General features: G+C 39.0%; 1 protein-coding gene and 1 long non-coding RNA gene across 2 annotated transcripts in view; one reads left to right on the top strand and one right to left on the bottom strand.

The window, feature by feature from the left end:
* The window catches only part of si:ch211-127i16.2 (probable flavin-containing monoamine oxidase A), a 129,331-nt gene that overhangs the window by 51,218 nt on the left and 55,280 nt on the right, over positions 1–22,833 (bottom strand). The window contains exon 8 of the mRNA XM_022685306.2: positions 3,045–3,145. Within this exon, the coding sequence (XP_022541027.2) occupies positions 3,045–3,145 (101 nt within the window). The remainder of the gene's footprint in view (positions 1–3,044; positions 3,146–22,833) is intronic.
* On the top strand, positions 16,323–17,222 carry LOC125784880 (uncharacterized). The gene is made up of 2 exons (XR_007427489.1): positions 16,323–16,600; positions 17,104–17,222. It is a non-coding gene; the product is annotated as an uncharacterized LOC125784880 (long non-coding RNA).

Here is a 22,833-nt window from a genome sequence, read left to right as displayed (position 1 = left end):
CAAAGTACAGCTCAAACCACATCATCAAGTTCGCTGATGACACAACTGTAGTTGGCCTCATCAGCAAGAACGACGAGTCAGCATACAGAGAGGAGGTGCAGTGGCTGACGGACTGGTGCAGAACCAACAACCTATCTCTTAACGTGGATAAAACCAAGGAGATGGTTGTTGACTTCAGGAGAGCTCCAGGTGTCCACCACCCGCTGAACATCAACGGCTCTGCTGTGGAAATTGTGGATAACACCAAGTTCCTCGGTGTTCACATTGCAGAGAACCTCACCTGGTCCCTCAACACCAGCTCCATAACCAAGAAAGCCCAGCAGCGCCTCTACTTCCTGCAGAGACTGAGGAAAGCACATCTCCCACCCCCCATCCTCACCATGTTCTACAGAGGCACTGTAGAAAGCATCCTGAGCACCTGCTTTACCGTCTGGTTTGGGAACTGCAACACCTCAGACCGCAAGACCCTACAGCGGATAGTGAGGACAGCTGAGAAGATCATCGGAGTCTCTCTTCCCTCCATCACCGATATCTACACCACACACTGCATCCGCAAAGCCACCAGCATTGTGGAAGACCCCACCCATCCCTCACACGGACTCTTCGCTCTGATGCCGTCCGGCAGAAGATACAGGAGCATCCGAGCCTCCACTACTAGACTCTGCAACAGCTTCATCCACCAGGCAGTCAGACTTCTCAATGCACAGAGACAGAACTGAACCCCCACCCCACCCACCACTCACCCAACACACTCGCACAAAACTAAACTGTACACCCCCCCCTTTAAACAAAACTAAAATGTACACCCCCCCCCCCCCTTTACACTCACAAAGAACTGAACTTCACCCACACACACCCAGTCAGCACACAGAGGCTGACATGACTTTATTTGCTGCACTCTTAAAAACTATAAACTCTACCTCAGTAACTGCTGTGATTATATATGTTCTATATGTTACAGTATGTCACACATCTCTGCACCTTATCCCCACTATACACTTTATTATACCGTATCGGTACTGCACTGTCCTGTCTTTAAATTGTCTCGTCTTTTGTATTTATTGTATTTATTGTTATTTAGTGTTATCATTTTATAATTTTATGTTGCACTGTCGTCACTCCTGCACTTTATGTTGTCTATTGCTTGTTGTTCTATGTTGCACCATGGTTCCGGAGGAACGTAATTTCATCACACTGTGTACCTGTACTCAGATGTAATGACAATAAAAGCCTCTTGACTTGACTTGACTTGACTTGGAGAAATGCATACAAGTAAAACTAAAACGGTGATTATAAGGTGCATAATCAGATGTCTGTGGAAGGGAAGGATGGAAGACATAATTCCAAAAGGTAGGAAGGAAGGAAGGTCAGAAATGATTCCAGAAAAAAAGAAAGAAAAAAGGAAGTCCAAAAGGAAAGAAGGAATCAATTCCTAAAGGAAAAAATGAAGTCCAGAAGGAAGGAAGGAATTTTAGAAGGAAGGAAGGAATCCCACAAGAAAGGAAGAAATTTTAGATGGAAGGAATCCCATAAGGAAGGATGGAATTCCAAAAGGAAAATAATTATTATTAATCTTATATTTTTACCATACTCAGCTTAAAATGGTTAAGTTTAATTTACCCTGTCATCGTAAAATATCACAGGAAAATCTAAATGTATCTGTTTGAATCAGAGCAACAAATCAACATGTCTGCAACTCTTACTAAAAATGCTAATTTTTGCAGACTTTTTCCCACCCTGTTGCGTAGCTTGCTTTGAAACAGTGGAGGTATGCATGCAAGAAAAAAAAGGTGATTAATCTGAAAAATCTGCTGAAAGATTTCCAGAAGAAGGAAATGAATATTAATCTCATATTGTTCTTATAGTTAAACTAATAATAAAGAGGTAAAGTATAAGCTTAAGTCCAAGCTGTCACTGTAAAATATCACAGTAATTACAATGATTTTAGAAAATCTAAATAATATTAGATTTATCTGTTTATATCTGTTTGAAACAAGAACCATGTCACCATAGCAATTCAACATGTCTGCTGCTCCAACTCAAACATGTTTATATTAAATGATAAAGCACAACTGCCTGTTGTGCATCTTGGTGTAAAAGTGTGGAGTCATGCATGCAAGTGAAATAATCTGGTTTCTGTGAAAGGGAGGAAGGAGAGAAGGAAATACTTCCAAATGGAAGGAAGGAAGGAATTTCAGAAAGAAGGAAGAAACTCCAGAAGGAAAGAAATATTTCCAGCTGGAAGGAAGGAAGGAATTCCAGAATGAAGGAAGAAACAAAATAATTCCAGAAGGAAGGAATTTCAGAAGGAAGGAAATAATTTCAGATGAAGGGCAGGAAGGAATTTTAGAAGGAAGAAACAAAAGAATTCCAGAAGGAAGGAAGGAATTCTAGAAAGAATGAAAGGAGAAAGTCCAGAAGGAAGGAATATCAGAAGGAAGGAAGGAATTCCATCATAAAGGAAGGACATCCATAAGAATAGAAGAAAGTCTACAAGGAAGGAAGGAAGCAAGCCATTCTTGAAAGAAGAAAGGAAGTCCAGAAGGAAGGAATTACAGAAGAAAGAAAGGAGGGAATTTGATCGATTGGAGACATGCATGTAAGTGAAAATAAGAGGTGATTAAAAGGTAATTAATCTGGATAATCTAAATTTCTGTATAATCTAAAGTCTTATAAACAGGATAAATGGCATGTGGGTATAGAGTCTCACTGCTGTTAAATATATAAGTCATATATACTCAGTAAAGCCGGCGGTGAGCGAGTGAGTGAATGCGCTACACAGCAGACAGTGAGCTTTATAAAATGATATTTGGGCTCCGGCGCTCGGGGACAGCGGCGGCACACCGAGCGAAAGCCCGGCTGGATGGAGGAGTGTGGATGAAAGAAGGGCAGTGGAGGAAAAAGAGGGAGGAGAGGAGGACAGATGAAAGTGAAATGGAGATGAGAGTATCGGAGGATGAGCAGAGAGAAACAGGGGAAAAGAGGACAGACAGGATGAGAGTGAGGGAGGTGGAAGAATGGAGGGAATAAAGTGCAGCACTCACGGAGGGATAAGTAATGATGAACTTGGTCATGTGACCCACGGGCATGCACTGCGTGAGGCGCTGGCGCTCCAGCGGGAGGGGGGGCTGGTACTGGATCTGAGCTGGGGAGATAAAAGGGGACACGGTGAGGACACGGCAGGGTTAAAGAGGGGACGACACAGGAGGACTGACATCTTTATGACCCTAAAATACAGCGGTTTTTAATTCTGACCAATCCAGAGCACCCAAAGATGGATGGGTTTAACCTCTTTCAATACAGTAAAACATATAATAAAAAAATAATAATAATAAAAGAAGAAGCTGTGCAGAGTCAATCACATTTTTATTCCTTCAGTCATTAATTTGCTCTTTTATATATACGATAAAATAGACTAGAGTCATATATCATACAACAGACAAATTATCTGTAATCTAATTATCTGAAAAATTTAAGAACTAAAAAATGTGTGTATTGTAACAATCTGTAAGAAAGAAGGGAACAAAGGAAGGAAGGAAGGAATTTCATAAGGAAGGAAATAATACCAGAAGGAAGGAAGGAAGGAATTCCAGAAAGCAGGAAGGAAGAAAGCACACAATATTAAAGGATGGAATTCCATAAAGAAGGATGGAGGAAGGAATTCTAGATGGAAGGAAGGAAGGAAGGAAGGAAGGAAGGAAGGAAGGAAGGAAATAATACCAGAAGGAAGGAAGATATTTTAAAAGGAAAGAAAATAATACCAGAAGGAAGGAAGGAAGGAAGCAGGATATATTAAAGGAAGGGATTCCAGAAAGAAGGAAAGGGGGAGGAATGAACAGAAGGAAGCAAGGGATTCTAGATGGAAGGAAGGGTGAGCCAACATGAAGAAAGTACTTTCAGAATGAAGGAAGGAAGGAAGGAAGGAAGGAAGGAATTTTGAGAAAAGGAAGTGTGTTTAGAAGGAAAAAACATTCCAAGAAAATGGAAGTCTTAATGCAAAGGAGGGTGAATGAGATGGGATGTCCGAATTTAAGTAATTATGGGAAAAAAGAAGGAAGTGGGGAAAGAAGGAGGGAAGGAAGGAGGGAAAGATGTCAGGAAGTCCAGAAGAAAGTTTAAACTAAGGAAGGAAATATGGACGGAAGTGCCTTAAAAAGAAAAGAAAATTGTAATTAAACCCAGAAGGAAAGATGGGAGTCTGAAAAGAAAGAAGAAAGGAAGAAAGAAAATAATAAAATAGACATGGAAAAGAAATAAAACCTTTTTTATTTAAATACATTAATCAAAAAATGCATATATATAGTTTTTCTCTAGAATATCCTGTTTTGTGATTGGGTAATTTTAGTGGTTTGTTCTTGATTTCTCTGATTCTCTCTGTGCTGCTCTGTTTTTCTTTTTTATGCATAAAACACACTTTTCCTGCAGGTGGTGGCGCACATGCCTGTGTTTGAGTTCAGCTATTTATGGAAATAATAAAGTGAAATATGACGAATGTAAAACAAAAGCTTTATTAAATGTCACACAGGGGCTCTCAGCAACATCAGCTCACTTCTTCAACTTCCTTTGAGGAAACCCACCCAACGCTTTGATATGAATACTGGAACACTGCCACCTGCTGCGCTGGTTAACCAAATATTTGATTACCCATAAACATCCTTATTAATTAGTGCCATGAGGGATTATGCAGCGTGCCTCAGATATCCAGCGTGAATACTAAAAGCACAGGAGCTCATTTCTTTATTCAGTATACAGCAGAGACCACTTAGCTCAGGGGTTCTGCTAGGGAAAGGCTGGCTATTTAAGTCTGCATCGTTTAATTAGGTAAAAAAGAAATGCGCCAAAGTATTTACAAATATGAGGAAATAGTATTTTAATAATTATACGTATTTATATAATACTATTATAAATATATATATATTTATTAAGATAAGATAAACTAGTTAGCAATAATGATATACCTGGGCACACATATTGTCATAGAGGCCAAACACAGGCTAAATACATGAAGATCTCAGTTTATTAAATAAAAAGCTTAATCTACAGTATACGAATGGTCAGGGACAGGTAAGGTCAGTAACAAAAAGGCAGCAAAGAGAAACAACATACTAAAGTGTGCAGTCAAATAGATCATACACAGGAAATCTCCATAAAATGCAAAGAAGGGCAAGGTAAAAGAATAGTCAAAATACAAAAACAGGTCACCAACAAGAAAGCTAAGAAACAACGAAGGGCTGGTCAAAAAAAAGAGTGGTCAAGTATAAAGAAAAACAGGGTTGATAACAAAATGACAAAAGCAAAGGAAAATGCAGGTAAAAGAGCTGTGTAAATATATTCAGTACAGGGCAACTTGGATCTGAAACAGGGGGCTATTTATACTAGAAGGACTAGGTGAAAATAATTAGAATGCTGGCGAGTTAGAACACTGAAGTGTTACGTAATCAGGCATGTCCAGAAGGTTAGGCGCAGGTGCATTCTGGGAAGTGGAGTCTTTAGTGCTTAAAATAAGCTCCAACAAGTTGTGATCGTGAGTTATTGTTGTTTTACTTCATTAATTTAAGTATTTAAGTAAATTACCAAGAATTTGGTAATTATGCAGTAACAATGCTTTAAAAACTACAGAAAAAAAGTGTTATAGTGCATTTATACAGCATAACGTTGTGACTATTACTACATTAATGCCCATTACAGCCTGTTTCCTTACAGTAGAGAACGCAAATAAACCTGACACCTGTTTATTTATAGCAGGTACTGAATAGAAACATGTATAAACTGTATAAAATAAGCTCCTAGAAGTCGATTTGTTGATCGTGAGTTATTGTGGTTTTACCTCATTAATTAATTGATGTACATGATTGCATGTTTATTTAAGTACTTAGCTGTGTAGTTAGTTCTATTTATTGTCATCCAGTCCTAAATATAATGAAATATCACCTCTTCTACAGTAAGATTTTGGTATTTCAATGCTGTGAAAACTATATTATTACTACATTAATGCTCATTACAGCCTGTTTCCTCACAGTAGACACAGTATAGAGTCTTTTATCTGCTTGGAGATGCTGATTTGTAGGATGAGCTAAATTGTGAGTAATTAAATGAACCCTTAGGAGTAATTATTGTGGATGTTTTGCTGTACGCGCTGTTTTCCCGCTACATTAATGACTGTGATTTGTAGCTTGTACAGCTTGTGTGTTTACAGTAGATACAGTAGTGGAGCTTCGTTCTGCCTGGAGACGCTGATTTCGAGGTAAAACCCAACTGTGACTGATTACATTAACGCTTAGAGAGCACAAATAAACCTGAAGCCTGTTTATATACAGTAGATAATGGGTAGAAACATGTGTAAAATGCTTAAAATAAGCCCCTAGAAGTCGTGATTGTGAGTTATTGTTGCTTTACCTCATTAATTAATGGATGTACATAATTATATGTTTATTTAAGTACTAAGCTGTGTATTTCATTCTATTTATGCTCATCCAGTCCAAAATATAATGATGTATCACCTCTTCTACCTACAAACGCACACTGTCTCAATGATCTGTCAGTGATTAATAATTTATATAGAGTTATTACAGCACTCTGTCATGGTGTGAGACAGCGGTGTGGCTGTAAGGGTTAAATATTGACCGGAATGAGTGAAAGGGTGAGATTTGATTTTGGGAGGATGGGAGATACAATAAATCAGAGGTGTGTGTGTGTGTGTGTGATAGAGAGAGATGTGCAGAGATACTGTATATAAAGAAGAAAAGAAAGAAAGAAAGAAAGAAAGAAAGAGGGAAGGAGATAAAAAAACTGAGAAACCCAGTTTTTTTTATTTAACCAAATTGAAAACCTCTGGAATATAATTAAGAGTAGGATAGATGATCTCAAGCCATCAAACCAAGCTGAACTGCTTGAATTTTTGCACCAGGAGTAAAGCAGTGTGTAAGACTGGTGGAGGAGAACATGATGCAAAGATGCATGAAAAAAACTGTGATTAAAAACCAGCGTTATTCCAACTCAAAAGAATGAATGAATATGAACTTGTTTTTTGAAAGCTCTGCATCTTTTTCGTTACTTCAGCCATTTATTTCTCATTTTCTGCAAATAAATGCTCTAAATGATGATATGTTTCATATTTTTATTTGGAATTTGAGAGAAATGTTGTCTGTAGTTTATAGAACAACAATGTTCATTCTACTCAAATATAAACTTATAGAAATCGATTAAGAAACTGAAGTGGTATTTAAGTTTTTTCTAGAGCTGTATATATACAGGTGTATAGAGGGGGAAATATAGGGAGAAATTATGGTTGAGAGAAAAAGAGATGGGGTAGAGAGAGAAAAGGAGAGAGAGGTTGAGATATAGAGAGATAGAGGTAAAGAAAGGCAGAAAAGAAAGAGAAAAACAAGCAAATTGTCATCCTGAGGAAAAAAGCAATCAGAATGAACTGATCAGAACCTTCTGACACATTTTGGGTCGTTCATCTGTGAAATATCTGAACTGAACGAAAAACAGAAAGTGAGGGAGAGAGAGCAAGAGGTAAGAACTGAAAAAGAGAGAGAAAAAAAAAAGAAAGTGAGATAGAGAGGAGGACTGAGGCTTCCATTAACAGAAGGATCTGTAAAAAGTACAATCAGTGAAGCAGTGAAAGGAGGATGAGATGAGAACACAGATAAAGAAGAGTGAGAAAGGGACCAAGAATTGGTAGAGATAGAGAGAAGTAGAGAAAGAGAGAGAGAGAAAGGTAAAGACATAGAGTGAGAGAGACCATGAAAGATATTGGTAGAGGAAAAGAGAAAGAGAGAGAGAGCGAGAGTTAGAGAGAATGGTAGAGGAGCATTAACAGAAGGACCTTCAAAAAGTACAATCAGTAAAGCAGTAAAAGATGAGGACACAGATAAAGAAAAAGAGATAGAGAGATAATGAGAGAGAGGAAGGTAAAGAGAGTGGTAGAGGGAGGGAAATAAAGGTAGAGAAAAGAATGGAAGAGAGATATACAGAAGGAAACAGAAGGACCTGCTAAAAGTGCAATCAGTAAAGCAGTAAAAGATGAGGACACAGATAAAGACAGAGGGTCAGAGAGAGAGAGAGAGAGAGAGAGTAAAAGGTAAAGAGAGTGGCAGAAGGAGGAACAGAAGAGAGATATACAGGGGCAAAAAAGGGTTAAAAGGGTTGAGAAAGAAAGAAAGAAAGAAAGAAAGAAAGAAAGAGAGAAGTAGAGAGATGAGTGAGAGAGATAGATAAAGAGAGTGGTAGCTAAAGAGAGAGATTGAAAGAGATAGAGAGAGAGAAAGAGAGAGATAAGTAAAGATAGAGAGAAAGAGTGGTAGTTAAAGAAAGAGATTGAAAGAGATAGATAAAATAGATAAAATTTATCAAGGACACGCATCATGGGACACGAATCCAATAGAAAAATTTCACCTGGAATTCTGCAAAGAAATTTTAAAAGTCCATCACAGCACGGTGAACCTGGCGTGCAGAGCAGAGCTCGGCCAGTTTCCTCTCTCCCTATCCATCATAACCAGAGCTTTAAAATTCCACTCTCACCTGTCCCAATCCCACCCAGACTCATACCACCACACAGCATACCTCAATACCTGCACACACCCAGAAACAGACCCTCTCACACACATTAAACACCACCACCACCTTCACACCACCACCTGCTACACCCTCAAACACACACACCTCCAAACCATCCACAAAACACAGCAATCAGACTATATTAATCACTGGCTTCATGAAATTTCCTCCATTAATAAATTAGAATGTTACAGATCATTAAATAGAGAATACACCCTCGCAGATTACCTGACTAAAATTAAAAACCCCAGAGAAAGACACACGCTGACGATGTACAGACTCAGTGCCCACAGCCTGGCGATAGAGAGCGGGAGACAGAGGAAACACTGGAGACCCAGAGCAGAGCGAGTGTGTGATCACTGCAGCTCCGGACAGGTAGAAACCGAGCAGCACTTCCTCTCCTCCTGCTCTAAATACACCCAGCTCAGACTCCAGTTCCTACAGAACATCACATCCACCATCCCATCGCTCAGATTAATAACAGAGGAAGATTTGATCAGACTATATTTAGGAGAGATTCCAGAATGTGTTGGATTATCTGCTAAATATGTACACAACTGCCACACCCTGAGAAACCAGAGCCCCACCCTACACTAAACCACCCTGCTTATATAATTATATATATATTATTGCATAAACTATATGTACATTTATTTCTTATTATTATTATTTTTTTTTTATCACATATTGTAATTTATTTATTATCCTTCAATTTTGTCATAAATTGATTATTATTTTTGTATTTGTTGAATTGTTTGCTTTGGCAACAGTTGTTGTTTACAATTCATGCCAATAAAGCCATTTGAATTTGATAGAGAGAGAGTGGTAGTTAAAGCAAGAGAGATTGAAAGAGAAATAAAGAGAGACAGAAGTAAAGAGAGAGAGAGATAAAGAGACAGAGATATAATGATAGATAGAGAGCGGTAGAGAGAGACAGAAGTAAAGTACAGTGAGATGAAGAGAGTGGTAGTTAAAGAGAGAGAGATAGGAAGAGAGATAGAGAGAGACAGAAGTAAAGAGAGAGAGAAAGAGAGTGGTAGTTAAATAAAGAGATATATAGGAAGAGAGATAGAGAGAGACAGAAGTAAAGAGAGAGAGAAGAGATAAAGAGAGTGGTAGTTAAATAGAGAGAGAGATAGGAAGAGAGATAGAAAGAGAGAGAGATAAAGAGAGTGGTAGTTAAATAGAGAGAGAGATAGAAAGAGAGAGAGATAAAGAGAGTGGTAGTTAAATAGAGAGAGAGATAGGAAGAGAGATAGAAAGAGAGATAGAGAGAGACAGAAGTAAAGAGAAAGAAGAGATTAAGAGAGTGGTAGTTAAATAGAGAAAGAGATAGGAAGAGAGATAGAGAGAGAGATAAAGAGAGTGGTAGTTAAATAGAGAGAGAGATAGGAAGAGAGAGAGATAAAGAGAGTGGTAGTTAAATAGAGAGAGATATTAACAGAAGGATCTGTTCAAAGCAGAAATAGTGAAGCAGTGAATAGTGAATGGGGGGATGAGATGAGGACACAGATAAAGAAAGAGATATCGAGAGAGAGAGAGATAAAGCGGGACAGTGAGTGACGCTACAGCGGCAGACGGAGGGCAGGATAACTCATAGCACTTTGATCAACCCATCTTATCGATCCGGGAGCGCTTCCTTTCTAATCGGACAGCAGCACTCCGGCAGATTGGATCCAGTGTCCTGCTGACTGGCTCTCCATGAAATTGCCAATCTATAAAAGAATAGCGGTGATTTAACACCACTACAGCGCCTGCTCTCTTAAAAGCCATAATTAAGCCACATCCATTTGTAGACGGCGAGCGTGGGCCGGCCTATCCCATACGGTTATCGGTGTGGTTTTGGGCCGTGCCGTCGCGTGAGAGGATGCACTCTCTCTACGCGTGAGAATGAGCTTGTTTTGGCCGTGAGTGTTAGCTGTGGCTTGTTTATGCTAAATGGCTGTCAGCACCTCGACTCGCCTTTTATCCTCTACACTGTAACGCTTACAGCTAGCTGTGCTGTTTACAATCAACACTGACTTACAGGGGTTGGACAATGACTCTGAAACACCAAGTTTTAGAGCACAATAATTTATTGTGGTGACGGACAGTTCTGATGGAAACAGGAGAGTTGAGGTGCACATTGAATTCTGCCGTGATTTGTTCAGCCGTGGTTTCATGTTTTTTGGATACAATCTGGGTTAGCACCTGAACATCCCTTTCAGACAGCTTCCTCTTACAGCTTCCACAGTTAATCCTGTTGGATGTGGTTGATCCTTCTTGGTGGTATGCTGACATTACAATGGATACTGTGGCTCTTGAGGGCATCACTAAGACTGGCTGTCTTGGTCACAGATGCTCCGGTAAGACGTGCACCAACAATTTGTCCTCTTTTGAACTCTGGTTTGTCACTCATAATGTTGAGTGCATTGCAATATTTTGAGTAAAACTGTGCTCTTACCCTGCTAATTGAACCTTCACACTCTGCTCTTACTGGTGCAATGTGCAATTAATGAAGATTGGTGACAGGTGTTTCAGTTTCATTGTCCAACCCCTGTATTTACATTCTATGTACCCTTTCGAAACTTTGATTATTTCAGTTCTACACTAGTAAGGAACAGGGGTGTCGCCATGTTTTCCTTTCAATTCAGCAGGTCTCACTGCTGGATAGTGGGGAGGATAACTAAATTAAGTAAAACTAAGTTAACTAACCAAAAAAAATTTAATTCTAAAAAAAACAAAAACAAACGAGTGCTGGATTGTAATCTACATTAATCTACTAGATTTCTCTCCCAATAAATGTGTTTATTTGGGCAACTTAAAAAAAAAAAAAGTGCTTCCATTTATTTACAGTAAGCTTAAATTTCCAGATTTCCAAGAAGCATTAGCATTAGCAGCTAATGGTTAGCAACTAACCTGAGTGTTCTGGTAAGCCAGGACGATGTTAGCTAGCGTATCGTCCCACATATCTTGTTTTAACATGGTAAACTTGCAGACTACAGTCTGGCATACTGTCAGAGCTAGTGCTTAGCGCTGTGGTTAGTGCTTATCCCCTGGGTTAGCAGCAAGCTACAGGCTGGTAATACTCACTTCTAAATGGACAAAAGAGCTAGCGCTTAGCATGGTAAGTGGCTAATGCTAACACAGCTCCAGCCTTAGTGATGGAGAAACTTCACTTAAAACTCACCCTTATGATGCTGTACTACCACAGCAGAGTGGCTTTACTGCTCTTTAATTAATACCTGACTGGTAGAATTCGTACATAAGGTGCACCTTGATGATTTTTGGAAGGTTTTTAAGTGTGCCTCATAGTGTGAAAAATATGGTAGGAAACATAAGATAAGCCATGAGTACAAGGAAGAACAACATGCGAACAGGCGACAAGATAATACTAATTACTAATACATTAAAACGTTATATACTGCCTGGACAACAAAATGTCAACTCCCATTGCATAGTAATAATAATTACTGCATGGGTGATTATTGTATGTTTCAACTGGCAACAAGTTATTTAACCCCACAAACATGTGGAAAGACACTGTGATCCTATGGTCATGGAAAAAAATAAAGAATCAGGTTGAGAACTGTGCAATGCATAATTGTAAAATGGAAGGACAGTTGAGAAATATCATCTAAATAAAGGCAATAATTTAAACATTTGGTGAAATAAATCAAATGGTAGGAAAACAACACCAGAACTAAAGGTTATGTTGTTTAATAGTGAAAGTAAGAGCTTTCCCCCAAGGGATTGGGACTAAAGAGCTGTGTAGCTATAAGAAGACCAATTATCATTGAGGATAACTAACACAAACAGCTTCTATTTGCTAAAAAGTAGAGGTGTGCCAAAAAATCGATTCACATAAGAATCTTGATTCTCATTTACTACGATTCAGAATCGATTTAAAATGTCCCAAAATCGATTCTGAGGGGCGGGTTTTAGACTGATTTTGGGCTGGGTATTTTTGTTGGACCTGGCAACCCTGGGGATAGGGCTTGTCCCTTCAAACGGAGATCTTCCAGACACACACAGAGCGTAGGTGTTTGAGAATCACCGGTAAGATGGCAGAACAAGCACTATATTACATTAGATTAACGTGTAGTTTCAATGTTTTATGGCAGAATGCTTCATAACAAGCATAAAAAAGATCGCTAGTAGTTAGTTTCAGTAACTGTTAGCTAGCTAACTAGCTAACTTTCCAGTTCCACCTTAAATAACGCTACAGGTGGCAGCGGGCTGCAGCATTTAAGGCGGAACGGAAAAATAACAATAAGCTAATCAGAGCTAATTTCAGCTCCTCATCACAGAGGAATTAAGGAATGGACAATATGAATTAATTTCTCCACCTCCTGCCCCCTTTCTGAAGAAATACAACGACCTTAAAGTTAACTAGTTAATCAGCAGCTGCTCCTGAACTTTAGCGCTTCACTGCTATCATCACATCAGCCCAGCAGCGTCACCTACACACCACCGCTAGTAGCCTGGTAATAAAGCAGTGTTATTTATTATTTATTTATTGTTCATTAACGTCATTGTGATATCCCAGTGATTTCTCTGTCACTGAGGACCCACATTCCTGCACATTTTATTGTTTTTGTAACACATTACCTGCTCCAGGACCAGTGTATATTATGGAGGGTTTTTTTTCAATAAGATTCATAAGCCAGAAGCAGAAATTTTTATAATTCAAATCGTTTTGAATCAAAAATCGATTTTGAATCGAATCGTGGCCCCCAAAATCGGAATCGAATCGAATCGTGATATAGTAAACGATTCCCACCCCTACTAAAAAGCATTAAATATTAGACTCTGGATCAATGAAAGGAGATGTCAGATCTTCCAGAAGAGCAGATGAGACTAGCATCTATGGACGTTTACAGCACAGCATAAAAAAGATACTGTATACTATCCACCTAACAGTGAACAGTGCTTTTTACTTTTCTATAGGCACTTGTGCAGTGAGCATTGAGGTCACCGAGTCCATGGATACCTCCAGCTGTATAAATGAACTCATATGGTTCTTTTCTATTTGTGGACAAGCAAAGCCTTTTTATTCTGATTGCAGAACCAGTTTTGTTGGATCCTGCAGTGAGCTAGAGGTTTATAAAGTGTCAAAGGAGTCTAAGGTATAGAGATACGTCAACAGCCAAGACTGCACAAGGCTATTAAGTCCTCCACACTCTTCACACATGGGTGGTGCATGGTGACAGATGATTGATGTTGTGCACAGACTCTTCGATTCGATGTTAACACCTTCAGAATCGTCCTTCCTTAAGTCGAGGCCACATGTTGCTATTTTCCTTTGGACACAGATTTATCATTAATTCGTTAAACAAACCAGAATATGTTTCATATTATACTTTCTTTAAAGTAGGACGACTTGGTTGCATTTTCTCAGTCAGCTTTATAAGGTAGAGTCACCTGGAATTCAGACTTTCAGTTAACAGCTGTGCTGAACTCATCAAGAGTTAATTACTTGTATTTCTCATCTCTTAATAAAGTGTTTGAGAGCATCAGTTAAAGTAAAGTAATGAAGAGGTTACAGTTACAGGTATACAGTGAATAACTCTATTTCAGTAATGTTCTAATCCATATTATGAGAAGCAAGAACTACTCAACTAAATAAAGAAAACATATATTTTCTATATTTTTCTAATACTAATATATGGCATATATTTACAAATAAAAGGTGGGAAGTAATCTGTGCTTTATTTACTGTAGGTAAAATAGTGCCTCCTAGTGAGTAGACCACTTAAAAATGATGAGTTTCTTTGATTTTACCAACTTAAAAACCTCTGGAATATAATCAAGAGGAAGATGGATGATCACAAGCCATCAAACCAAACTGAACTGCTTGAATTTTTGCACCAGGAGTAAAGCAGCATAAAGCAGTGTGTAAGACTGGTGGGGTTAAATAACGATGCCAGGATGCATGATTAAAAACTATGATTAAAAACCAGGGTTATTCCACCAAATATTGATTTCTGAACTCTTAAAACCTTAAGAATATGAACTTGTTTTCTTTGTATTATTCGAGGTCTGAAAGCTCTGCATCTTTTTTTGGTATTTCAGCCATTTCTCATTTTCTGCAAATAAATGCTCTAAATGACAATATTTTTATTTGGAATTTGGGAGAAATGTTGTTTGTAGTTTATAGAATAAAACAACAATGTTCATTTTTCTCAAACATAAACCTATAAATAGCAAAATCAGAGAAACTGATTCAGAAACTGAAGTGCTCTCTTCATTTCTTCCAGAGCTATAGATAGATAGATAGATAGATAGATAGATAGATAGATAGATAGATAGATAGATAGATAGATAGATAGATAGATAGATAGATAGCTAGATAGATAGATAGATAGATAGATAGGTAGACAGACACACAGACAGACAGATAGACAGACAGATAGAGATTGTGAACACATACCAGCAAAGAGAACAGTACATAGAGGTTTCATCATTTCAAAAATGTATGTGAGTGGGTAACAGGACACCAGATTCCACCATAATCAATTAAAATATATATTTTAGAATTATATTTTTCTTCCAATTCCTCCACATTCACATCACAGTCTTGTTTACTATGATACTTACTGTAGGAGTTCAGTACTTTTATTGGTAAACATGTTTAAAATGATGCCAAAAGCAATTAAAAAAAAATGAATTTAAAAAGTTACCATCACCCCATAGCACAATTAGCTTTATGATTACCTTACAAACAAAAAACGTATGTAAAACATTCTATCGTTGCATTAAATCATAATAAATTGCAACAAATTTCATATTTTCTATTAAACAATTAACATATCAATTTTTGCTAGTCATGCGGTGTAATGGCTCTACTTAAAGAAGGTAAAGGTAAATATTAATTTAGAAAAAAATATTAATTAGGTTAAAACAGTACAATCTCTCAGTTTGCAAAATGTGCAAGTTCAAAATTGACACAATTTATACAACAAAGAAAATAATCATTTAATTTACGACAATTTAGACTTTAAACAACAGAATTTCAAAATATTAGTCTATGAAAATGAGCAGTTTAGTTTAAAAAATATAATTTTTACCCACATTTGTCACACTTCATTATGAATTATGTCATTTTAGCTACAGTACAATAAACTAACAATGTAGAAATAGAAAAGTAAGCAAAACAGTCACACAAAGTGAACAATAATTTCATTTTTAAGCCTTAGAGGTCAGCTATCACTGATCAAAACAACTGCGTGTATTCCTTTTATATTATATTAGAAGAATTATTATATTCTCTACATAATTACATCCTTAACTAAAACTGACTGAAGTCACAGTAGTGAGGAAAAGGCTTCATCATTTTCCTCTTATAATATTCACTGAAAGAAGCAAAACACGCTGCCAAAAATGCAGATTCTAAACTTCCTCTCCACACCACGCTCACCTCCGAGAGCAGAAAATGTCATTTTTCATTATGATCTGAATTTGATTATGTAACTTGTACTGTATTTATGTAACTAATTATGTAACTGTATGTAAGTGATTATGGTAATAAGGTAAATTCAGTATGTAGCACAACAGCCGCAGTAACTCAGGGCGTGTAAGGGTTAATTGAATCAGGCAGCTGTGAAGTTTTCCAACAAATTATCTTCTACAAATCTTCCCCTACTGTAAAAGAACAGCCCGTGCAGCAAAACACAGCACAACAGAGTACAGTACAACAATACGATAATATTTAATCAGATAATCAGGTTATAAAGTTACTTTCTTTCAGTAATTCAGTTCAAAATGTGTAAAAATTCATATATTAGCTGCGGTCCAATCTGAAGGGAGCTGCCCAACTAGGCAGCATTTGCAGGCAGCATAGGCGCGCTCCCGAGAAAAGGACTGTCCCATTCGGAAGGTAGCATGTGCTGCCTACCTGGGCAGCTGCCTTATTTTACCCCGATTCTGAAGGCAGCGTGAGATGTATCCTTCACGGCGAAGGCAATCCCATGATGCATTTCACCAGCTCAGAGTTCCAGCGCTCAGATTTAAAAACATGGCGGACGGAGCCGGCCTGCCACGGAGTTTCTGTACAAATGTGAGTAATTCCCTCCTGTATTTCCACTCACCGCTGCGTGGGTTTATCAAACTAGCATATTTTAGACTGTTTTAAGTTGTTTTCCATCGTTGTTTTCGCCTGTACTTCATTTAATGTAAGACCTGACCGGCGGAAGCTACCGTTAGCTTATCGCGCTAATTTACCGGGTAAGCTAACACGCATCTAGCCGACTTACAGAGTACCAAACGCGGCTGCAGCGCTGAGGAAACCCCCGCTAGGAAACAAAGATACCCTGGCCGTCCAGTATAAATTTTTTTTAACTGTTTTAAGTCACTGTTACGTATAACTAAGTGATTTACTGTGTAAATAGTGTAAACGTGTAGAATAACCTGTAATTTAGTGATTTAATGCGTAAACAGTTTAATTGTTAGAGGGAATAACTAGATTTACCTGTAACTGAGTGATTAATTGTGTAAATAGTGGAATTATGAGCGTGTTCTCCATAAACCACTGTTACTAATTCAGATTTATTTTTTCCACAGGGATGAACGTGGGCCGGGGAAGGTGAACGCTGGTCAGACCGGCTGGAGGCAGCGTTAGCTCCCTTTATGAATATATATTTTTTTCTTTGAATGTAATAAAGTTTTCTCTCTTAACATTATTATTTTTGCTTGCTGTGTTTTATAGTCACTATGCTTATTGTAGTATCACATCTCAACTAGTGGGTATGGGTAAATAAATAAATAAAAAGTTTATGAATCATGTGTTTTATGCAACTAAAAGGTAAAGATAAATTAGCTGACTGTGTATGAATGTACTATTGTGTGAAACGTAGCTTAGTTTGATAATTTAGCTCTGATGGCTCATACAAAATATTTATTATATTATGGTTTCATTACTCATGCATTTCTATGAAGCATCTAATCAAAAATAAATTAAATACATAAATAAAACTGACCATACTCTGAGAATTAAGTGAGGAAAAGTGTAGAATTAAAGTAAATCATGAATATTTAAATATATGTAATATTTGGATGAGTAAAAGAGAAATAGCTGCCGCTGCATTTTGCCACTGATTTATCCCGAGGTAAGTGATCATTAACTTTAGTTATTTATAAACAGCTCACGGGCACAGCGCGCTAGACGTGATGACGTATGCTGACTCCAGAGCGTGTCCCGAACGCGCTGCCTTATAAGATCCCTTATGGGTGAAAATGCTGCCGAACGAGGGAGCTGCATTCGAAGGCAATGACTACCTAGGCAGCTCCCTTCAGATTGGACCGCAGCTAATATATGGATGTATTAGACACAGTGATCTATTTTAAGTGTGTATTACTTTTATTGTTGATGATCATGGAATACAGCCAATGAAAAACCAAAAATCAGTGTCTTCAAAAATCTTAATATCATATAAGACTAATTGGTACGTTTGGTACCAAGTCCTGCTGGAAAATGAAATCCGCATCTCCATAAAACTTATAGTCAGCAGAGGGAAGCATGAAGTGCTGTAAGATTTTGTGGGAAAACACTGCACTGACTTGGGACTTTGGACTTCGCAATGATATTCACATTTTTTAGATGCATCTATATATTCTTCAAGGAGAAAAAGGTTCTTCGGGAGATCATTAGTAAAAACAATGATTCTACATAAAACCTTACCAAATAAAACAACTAATGGAATGAATCTGTCTGGGATTTTGGGTGAAATAAGAGGATAATTGCTATAAATAAGCAAACATTTTAAAGTTGACTTGGTCTTTACCCAATCTCACTGTCATTTATTTTCAGTCTTGACTTGGTCTCAATATATTTAGATTTTTGGACTTTTAGAATTCTTGCTCAATCATTACTTGGCTTGATCTTGGATTTGGATTTGGTCTTGATTCAGTCAGATTTTCTTTTGAGATTAGTCTTAAAAATAATCGTTCTCATCTGGATTTGGTCTTGATTTGGTCTCAGTTTCATCTGGGCTGAAACTTGATTCAGTAATAATTGCTGTTCAGTCTTGAATCAATCTCAATCTCATCTAAATACTGCCTTGACTCAAACTCAATCTTATTTGGACTCAGCCTTTTCTCAAATTCAATCTTATTTAAAATCAACCTAATCTTACACTCAATCTCATTTAGACTCAGCCTAGACTCAAACTCGATCTCATTTAGACTCAGTCTAGACTCAAACTCTATCTCATCTGGGATCAGCCTTCACTCAAACTCAATCTCATTCAGACTCAGTCTAGACTCAAACTTAATGTCATTTGGGATCAACCTAGACTCAAACTTAATGTCATTTGGACTCGGCCTTAACTCAGACTCAATCTCATTTGGGCTCAGCCTACACTCAAACTCAATCTCATTTGCATCTAGTCTTGATTCAATCGTGCTAACTAGAACTGGTCTTGCCTCAGTCTTTCTTTTGGACTCAGCATTGACTCCATCTGATTCTTATATAGACTCAGCCTTAACTCAATCTTTCGCTCATTTGAACTCTACTTCAGTTTAGACTCAACCTTTTTCTCATTTAGACTCTAACTTAGTTTAGACTTGATCTTTCTCTCTTTTGGGCTTAGCCTAAACTCAAACTCAATCTCATTTGGACTCATCCTTTACTAAAACTGAATCTCATTTGGGTCCAGCTTTGACTCAAATTCACACATATTCGCTTACAGACTTGATTCAGTCTGTTTCTCATTTGGACTTGGTCTTGCCTCAGTCTTTCTTTTGGTCTCAGCTTTGACTCTATCTTTCTCTTATTAGGACTCTAACTTAGTTTAGACTTAATCTTACTCTCATTTGGGTCAGTCTAGACTCAAACTCAATCTCAATCTCATTAAAATCAACCTAATCTTAATCTCAATCCCATTTGGACTCCTCCTTTACTCAAACTAAATCTCATTTGGACTCCTCCTTTACTCAAACTAAATCTCATTTGGACTCAACCTTTACTCAAACTCAATCTCATTTGAACTCAGCCTTTATTAAAACTCAAGCTCATTTGGACTCATCCTTTACTCAAAGTCAATCTCATTTGGACTCAACCTTTACTCAAACTCAACCTCATTTGAACTCAGCCTTTACTGAAACTCAAGCTCATTTGTACTCAGCCTAGACTCAAAATCAATCTTAGTTTATACCTGATCTTACTCTCATTTGGGTCAGTCTTGACTCAAACTCAATCTCATTTGCATCTAGTCTTGATTCAATCTTGCTCTTATCTAGAACTGGTTATGCCTCAGTCTTTCTATTGGACTTTTTGGCCTTGACTTCATATGTTTCTCATTTGGACTCAGCCTTGACTCAACCTTTCTCTCATTTGAACTTTATGAACATATTATTGGTAAAATGGTAAAAACAAAAGCAAATATACAATTTCTGGGTGTCATTAAATTATTTATAAAATATTGCAATGCTAAAAGTGCTGCATGGTGAACTCAACTACAGCACCAGTATCGACTGTATACAAACAGGCTGCAGTTGCACACAACGTATTTAATAATGGAGTAATAGATACACATTATTAGTAGTATTATTAGTATTATTACTATTATATGGACGCAGTGATGTGAAAGGAAGCTAAGTGGGAAATGTCACTGCGAGCCGCTGTTCTACACTTAAAGAAGCTCCAGAGAAATGGCTGCATATGCAGCAGGCATGCCGGGGAGGCGGCGGGGGGATGTAATTGCGGTTAATGCTAATTTTCACTCCAGCCCTGACATTTCAAAGCCGCTCGAACAACACGGCGCCACTCGGCACGGGGGAGGGAGGAGGGGAGGCGGCGGCTGCATGAGGCGGAGGCAATCAGGCAGATATTCTGATTACATTCTTCTGTCAGAAACGAGAACAAATGATTTGGGTAGCTAATTGTACATCCAGCTCTGTTTAGCATTGCATTTCCATACCATCATCCCTCTCTCTCTCTCTCTTTCACTCTCTCCTCTCCTATATATCTTTTATCTCTCTGTCTCCCTTTTGTGCTTTTATCTCCCTCTTTTTCTAGATTTACCTCTCTCTATTTAACTTTCTTTTTGTTATACTCTCTCTTCTATATACCTTTTTGTATCTCTGTCTTCCTTTTCTGTCTTTACATTTCTATTTCTTCTCTTTCTTTCTCACTCTCTTCTCTCTTATATATTGTTTTTATCTCTGTCTTTCTTTTATCTCTTTACCACCCTCTTTCTCTAGCCTTCTCTCTCTCCCTCTATCTCTCTCTCTCTATCTATCTCTCTCTCTCTATCTCTCTGTTTTGCTCTCTTTTCTCTCCAATACATCTTTTATCTCTTTGTCTTCTTTTTATCTCTTTACCACCCTCTTTCTCAGCCTTATTTCTCTCTCTCTCTCTCTCTCTCTCTCTCTCTCTCTCTCTCTCTCTCTCTGTTTTAGTCTCTCCTGTCCTTTATATCTCTCTGTCCTTTTTTATCTCTTTTTCTCCCTCTTCCTTCAGCCATCTCTTTCTCTGTCTCTCTCTTTAACTCTCCTCTTTTCTATATGTCTTTAATGTCTCTGTCTTCCTTTATCTCCTTTACCTTTACCTTCCTGTTTCTGCAGCATCTCTCTCTCTCTCTTTTATTTCCGTCCAGAACGATCATGTACGTGTTTTTTTCAGACGTCCTCTGAGACAATTAGAGGCTGAATTATCTACTGTTTTTCTCTGAACTCCATGGTCGTCTGGTAATTTTAGTCCCATCCGGACGCACATTTCTGAGTTTCGTCTCCTCGCGTTTAATAATACAGCTATTTGTCCACTGCCGCGCACCGCAATTATTGTACACTTTGCTAGTATTGACCCACGCCCTTGATTGGGCAGAGAAGAAGAAAGAGGGGGAGCGAACTCAGAGTATTTGGGATGGAGTTCGGGGCAGCTTCGCTGTAAAGCGTGAAGCCGAAGCCCCCCCTCTCATGAAAAGAAACATGAGAAGAGAATAAAATTAAAGAAGGAGGAAGATGGGGAGGAGGTGGGTGCGAGGTTTGTTCAATGAGTAGGTAGAGAGGAAGTGACTGTTTAAATAGGGATGGAAGTGGGAGGAGTGAGGGCGTGGCTCACTCCCAAAACTTAGTTATGGCACATAACTCCACTTTGCTAGTATTGACCCACGCCCTTGATTGGGCAGAGAAGAAGAAAGAGGGGGAGCGAACTCAGAGTATTTGGGATGGAGTTCGGGGCAGCTTCGCTGTAAAGCGTGAAGCCGAAGCCCCAAAAATTAAATCAGAACTTTCGACCACTGCTAGGATTTAAGAAGCAACTGAGTATTGGAAGTCCGACCTTGTAGTCTTTGAGAAAGCCAGAGGATGAACCGATGCATGGGGAAGGCAGTGTGGAAGTCAAAGGAAAGAAAGGTAGGGAATAATTAAGTAAGGTATTTGAAGGTGCTGCCAGCCTATTCGAGTATAGGAATGTATGAGGTCCTTGGTGGCAGAAATCGGTTGAAGTGGAAAGGTAGTGTTGAGCGACCGAATGGAATGATGCACGTGTTGTACATGTAGTTTAAAGGCCCCAAAAGCAGCCACCGACCCGCATGCGCAGCAGGAGCGACCTGGTAAGGTAGAAGGGGTGCTCCTGATGGTCCAACAGAAGTGAGGGGGGGGGCCGACGGAGTGGTAAGACGGTGTGGGAAGACGGGGCGATGGAGTGGGAAGACGGGGCGATGGAGTGGGAAGACTGTGTGGGAAGACGAGGCGATGGAGTGGAAGACGGGGCAATGTAGTGGGAAGACGGAGTGGGAAGACGGGGCAATGTAGTGGGAAGATGGAGTGGGAAGACGGAGTGGGAAGACGGGGCGATGTAGTGGGAAGATGGAGTGGGAAGACGGGGCGATGGAGTGGGAAGACGGGGCGATGGAGTGGGAAGACTGTGTGGGAAGACGAGGCGATGGAGTGGAAGACGGGGCAATGTAGTGGGAAGACGGAGTGGGAAGACGGGGCAATGTAGTGGGAAGATGGAGTGGGAAGACGGAGTGGGAAGACGGGGCGATGGAGCGGGAAGACGGGGCGATGGAGCGGGAAGACGGGGCGATGGAGCGGGAAGACGGGGCGATGGAGCGGGAAGACGGGGCGATGGAGCGGGAAGACGGGGCGATGGAGCGGGAAGACGGGGCGATGGAGCGGGAAGACGGGGCGATGGAGTGGGAAGACGGAGTGGGAAGACGGGGCGATGGAGTGGGAAGACGGAGTGGGAAGACGGCAGCAACGGGAGAGTAAAAAAAAAAGAGTAGGGAGGACAGACAGAATGAGGACAGTTGGAATGGCGGTGGGAAGATGGAGGATGGGCAGGGAGGA

The sequence above is a fragment of the Astyanax mexicanus genome, chromosome 20, assembly GCF_023375975.1.
Source record: "Astyanax mexicanus isolate ESR-SI-001 chromosome 20, AstMex3_surface, whole genome shotgun sequence".
Classification (NCBI taxonomy): domain Eukaryota; kingdom Metazoa; phylum Chordata; class Actinopteri; order Characiformes; family Acestrorhamphidae; genus Astyanax; species Astyanax mexicanus.
This window is presented reverse-complemented; position numbering and strand designations above follow the sequence as displayed.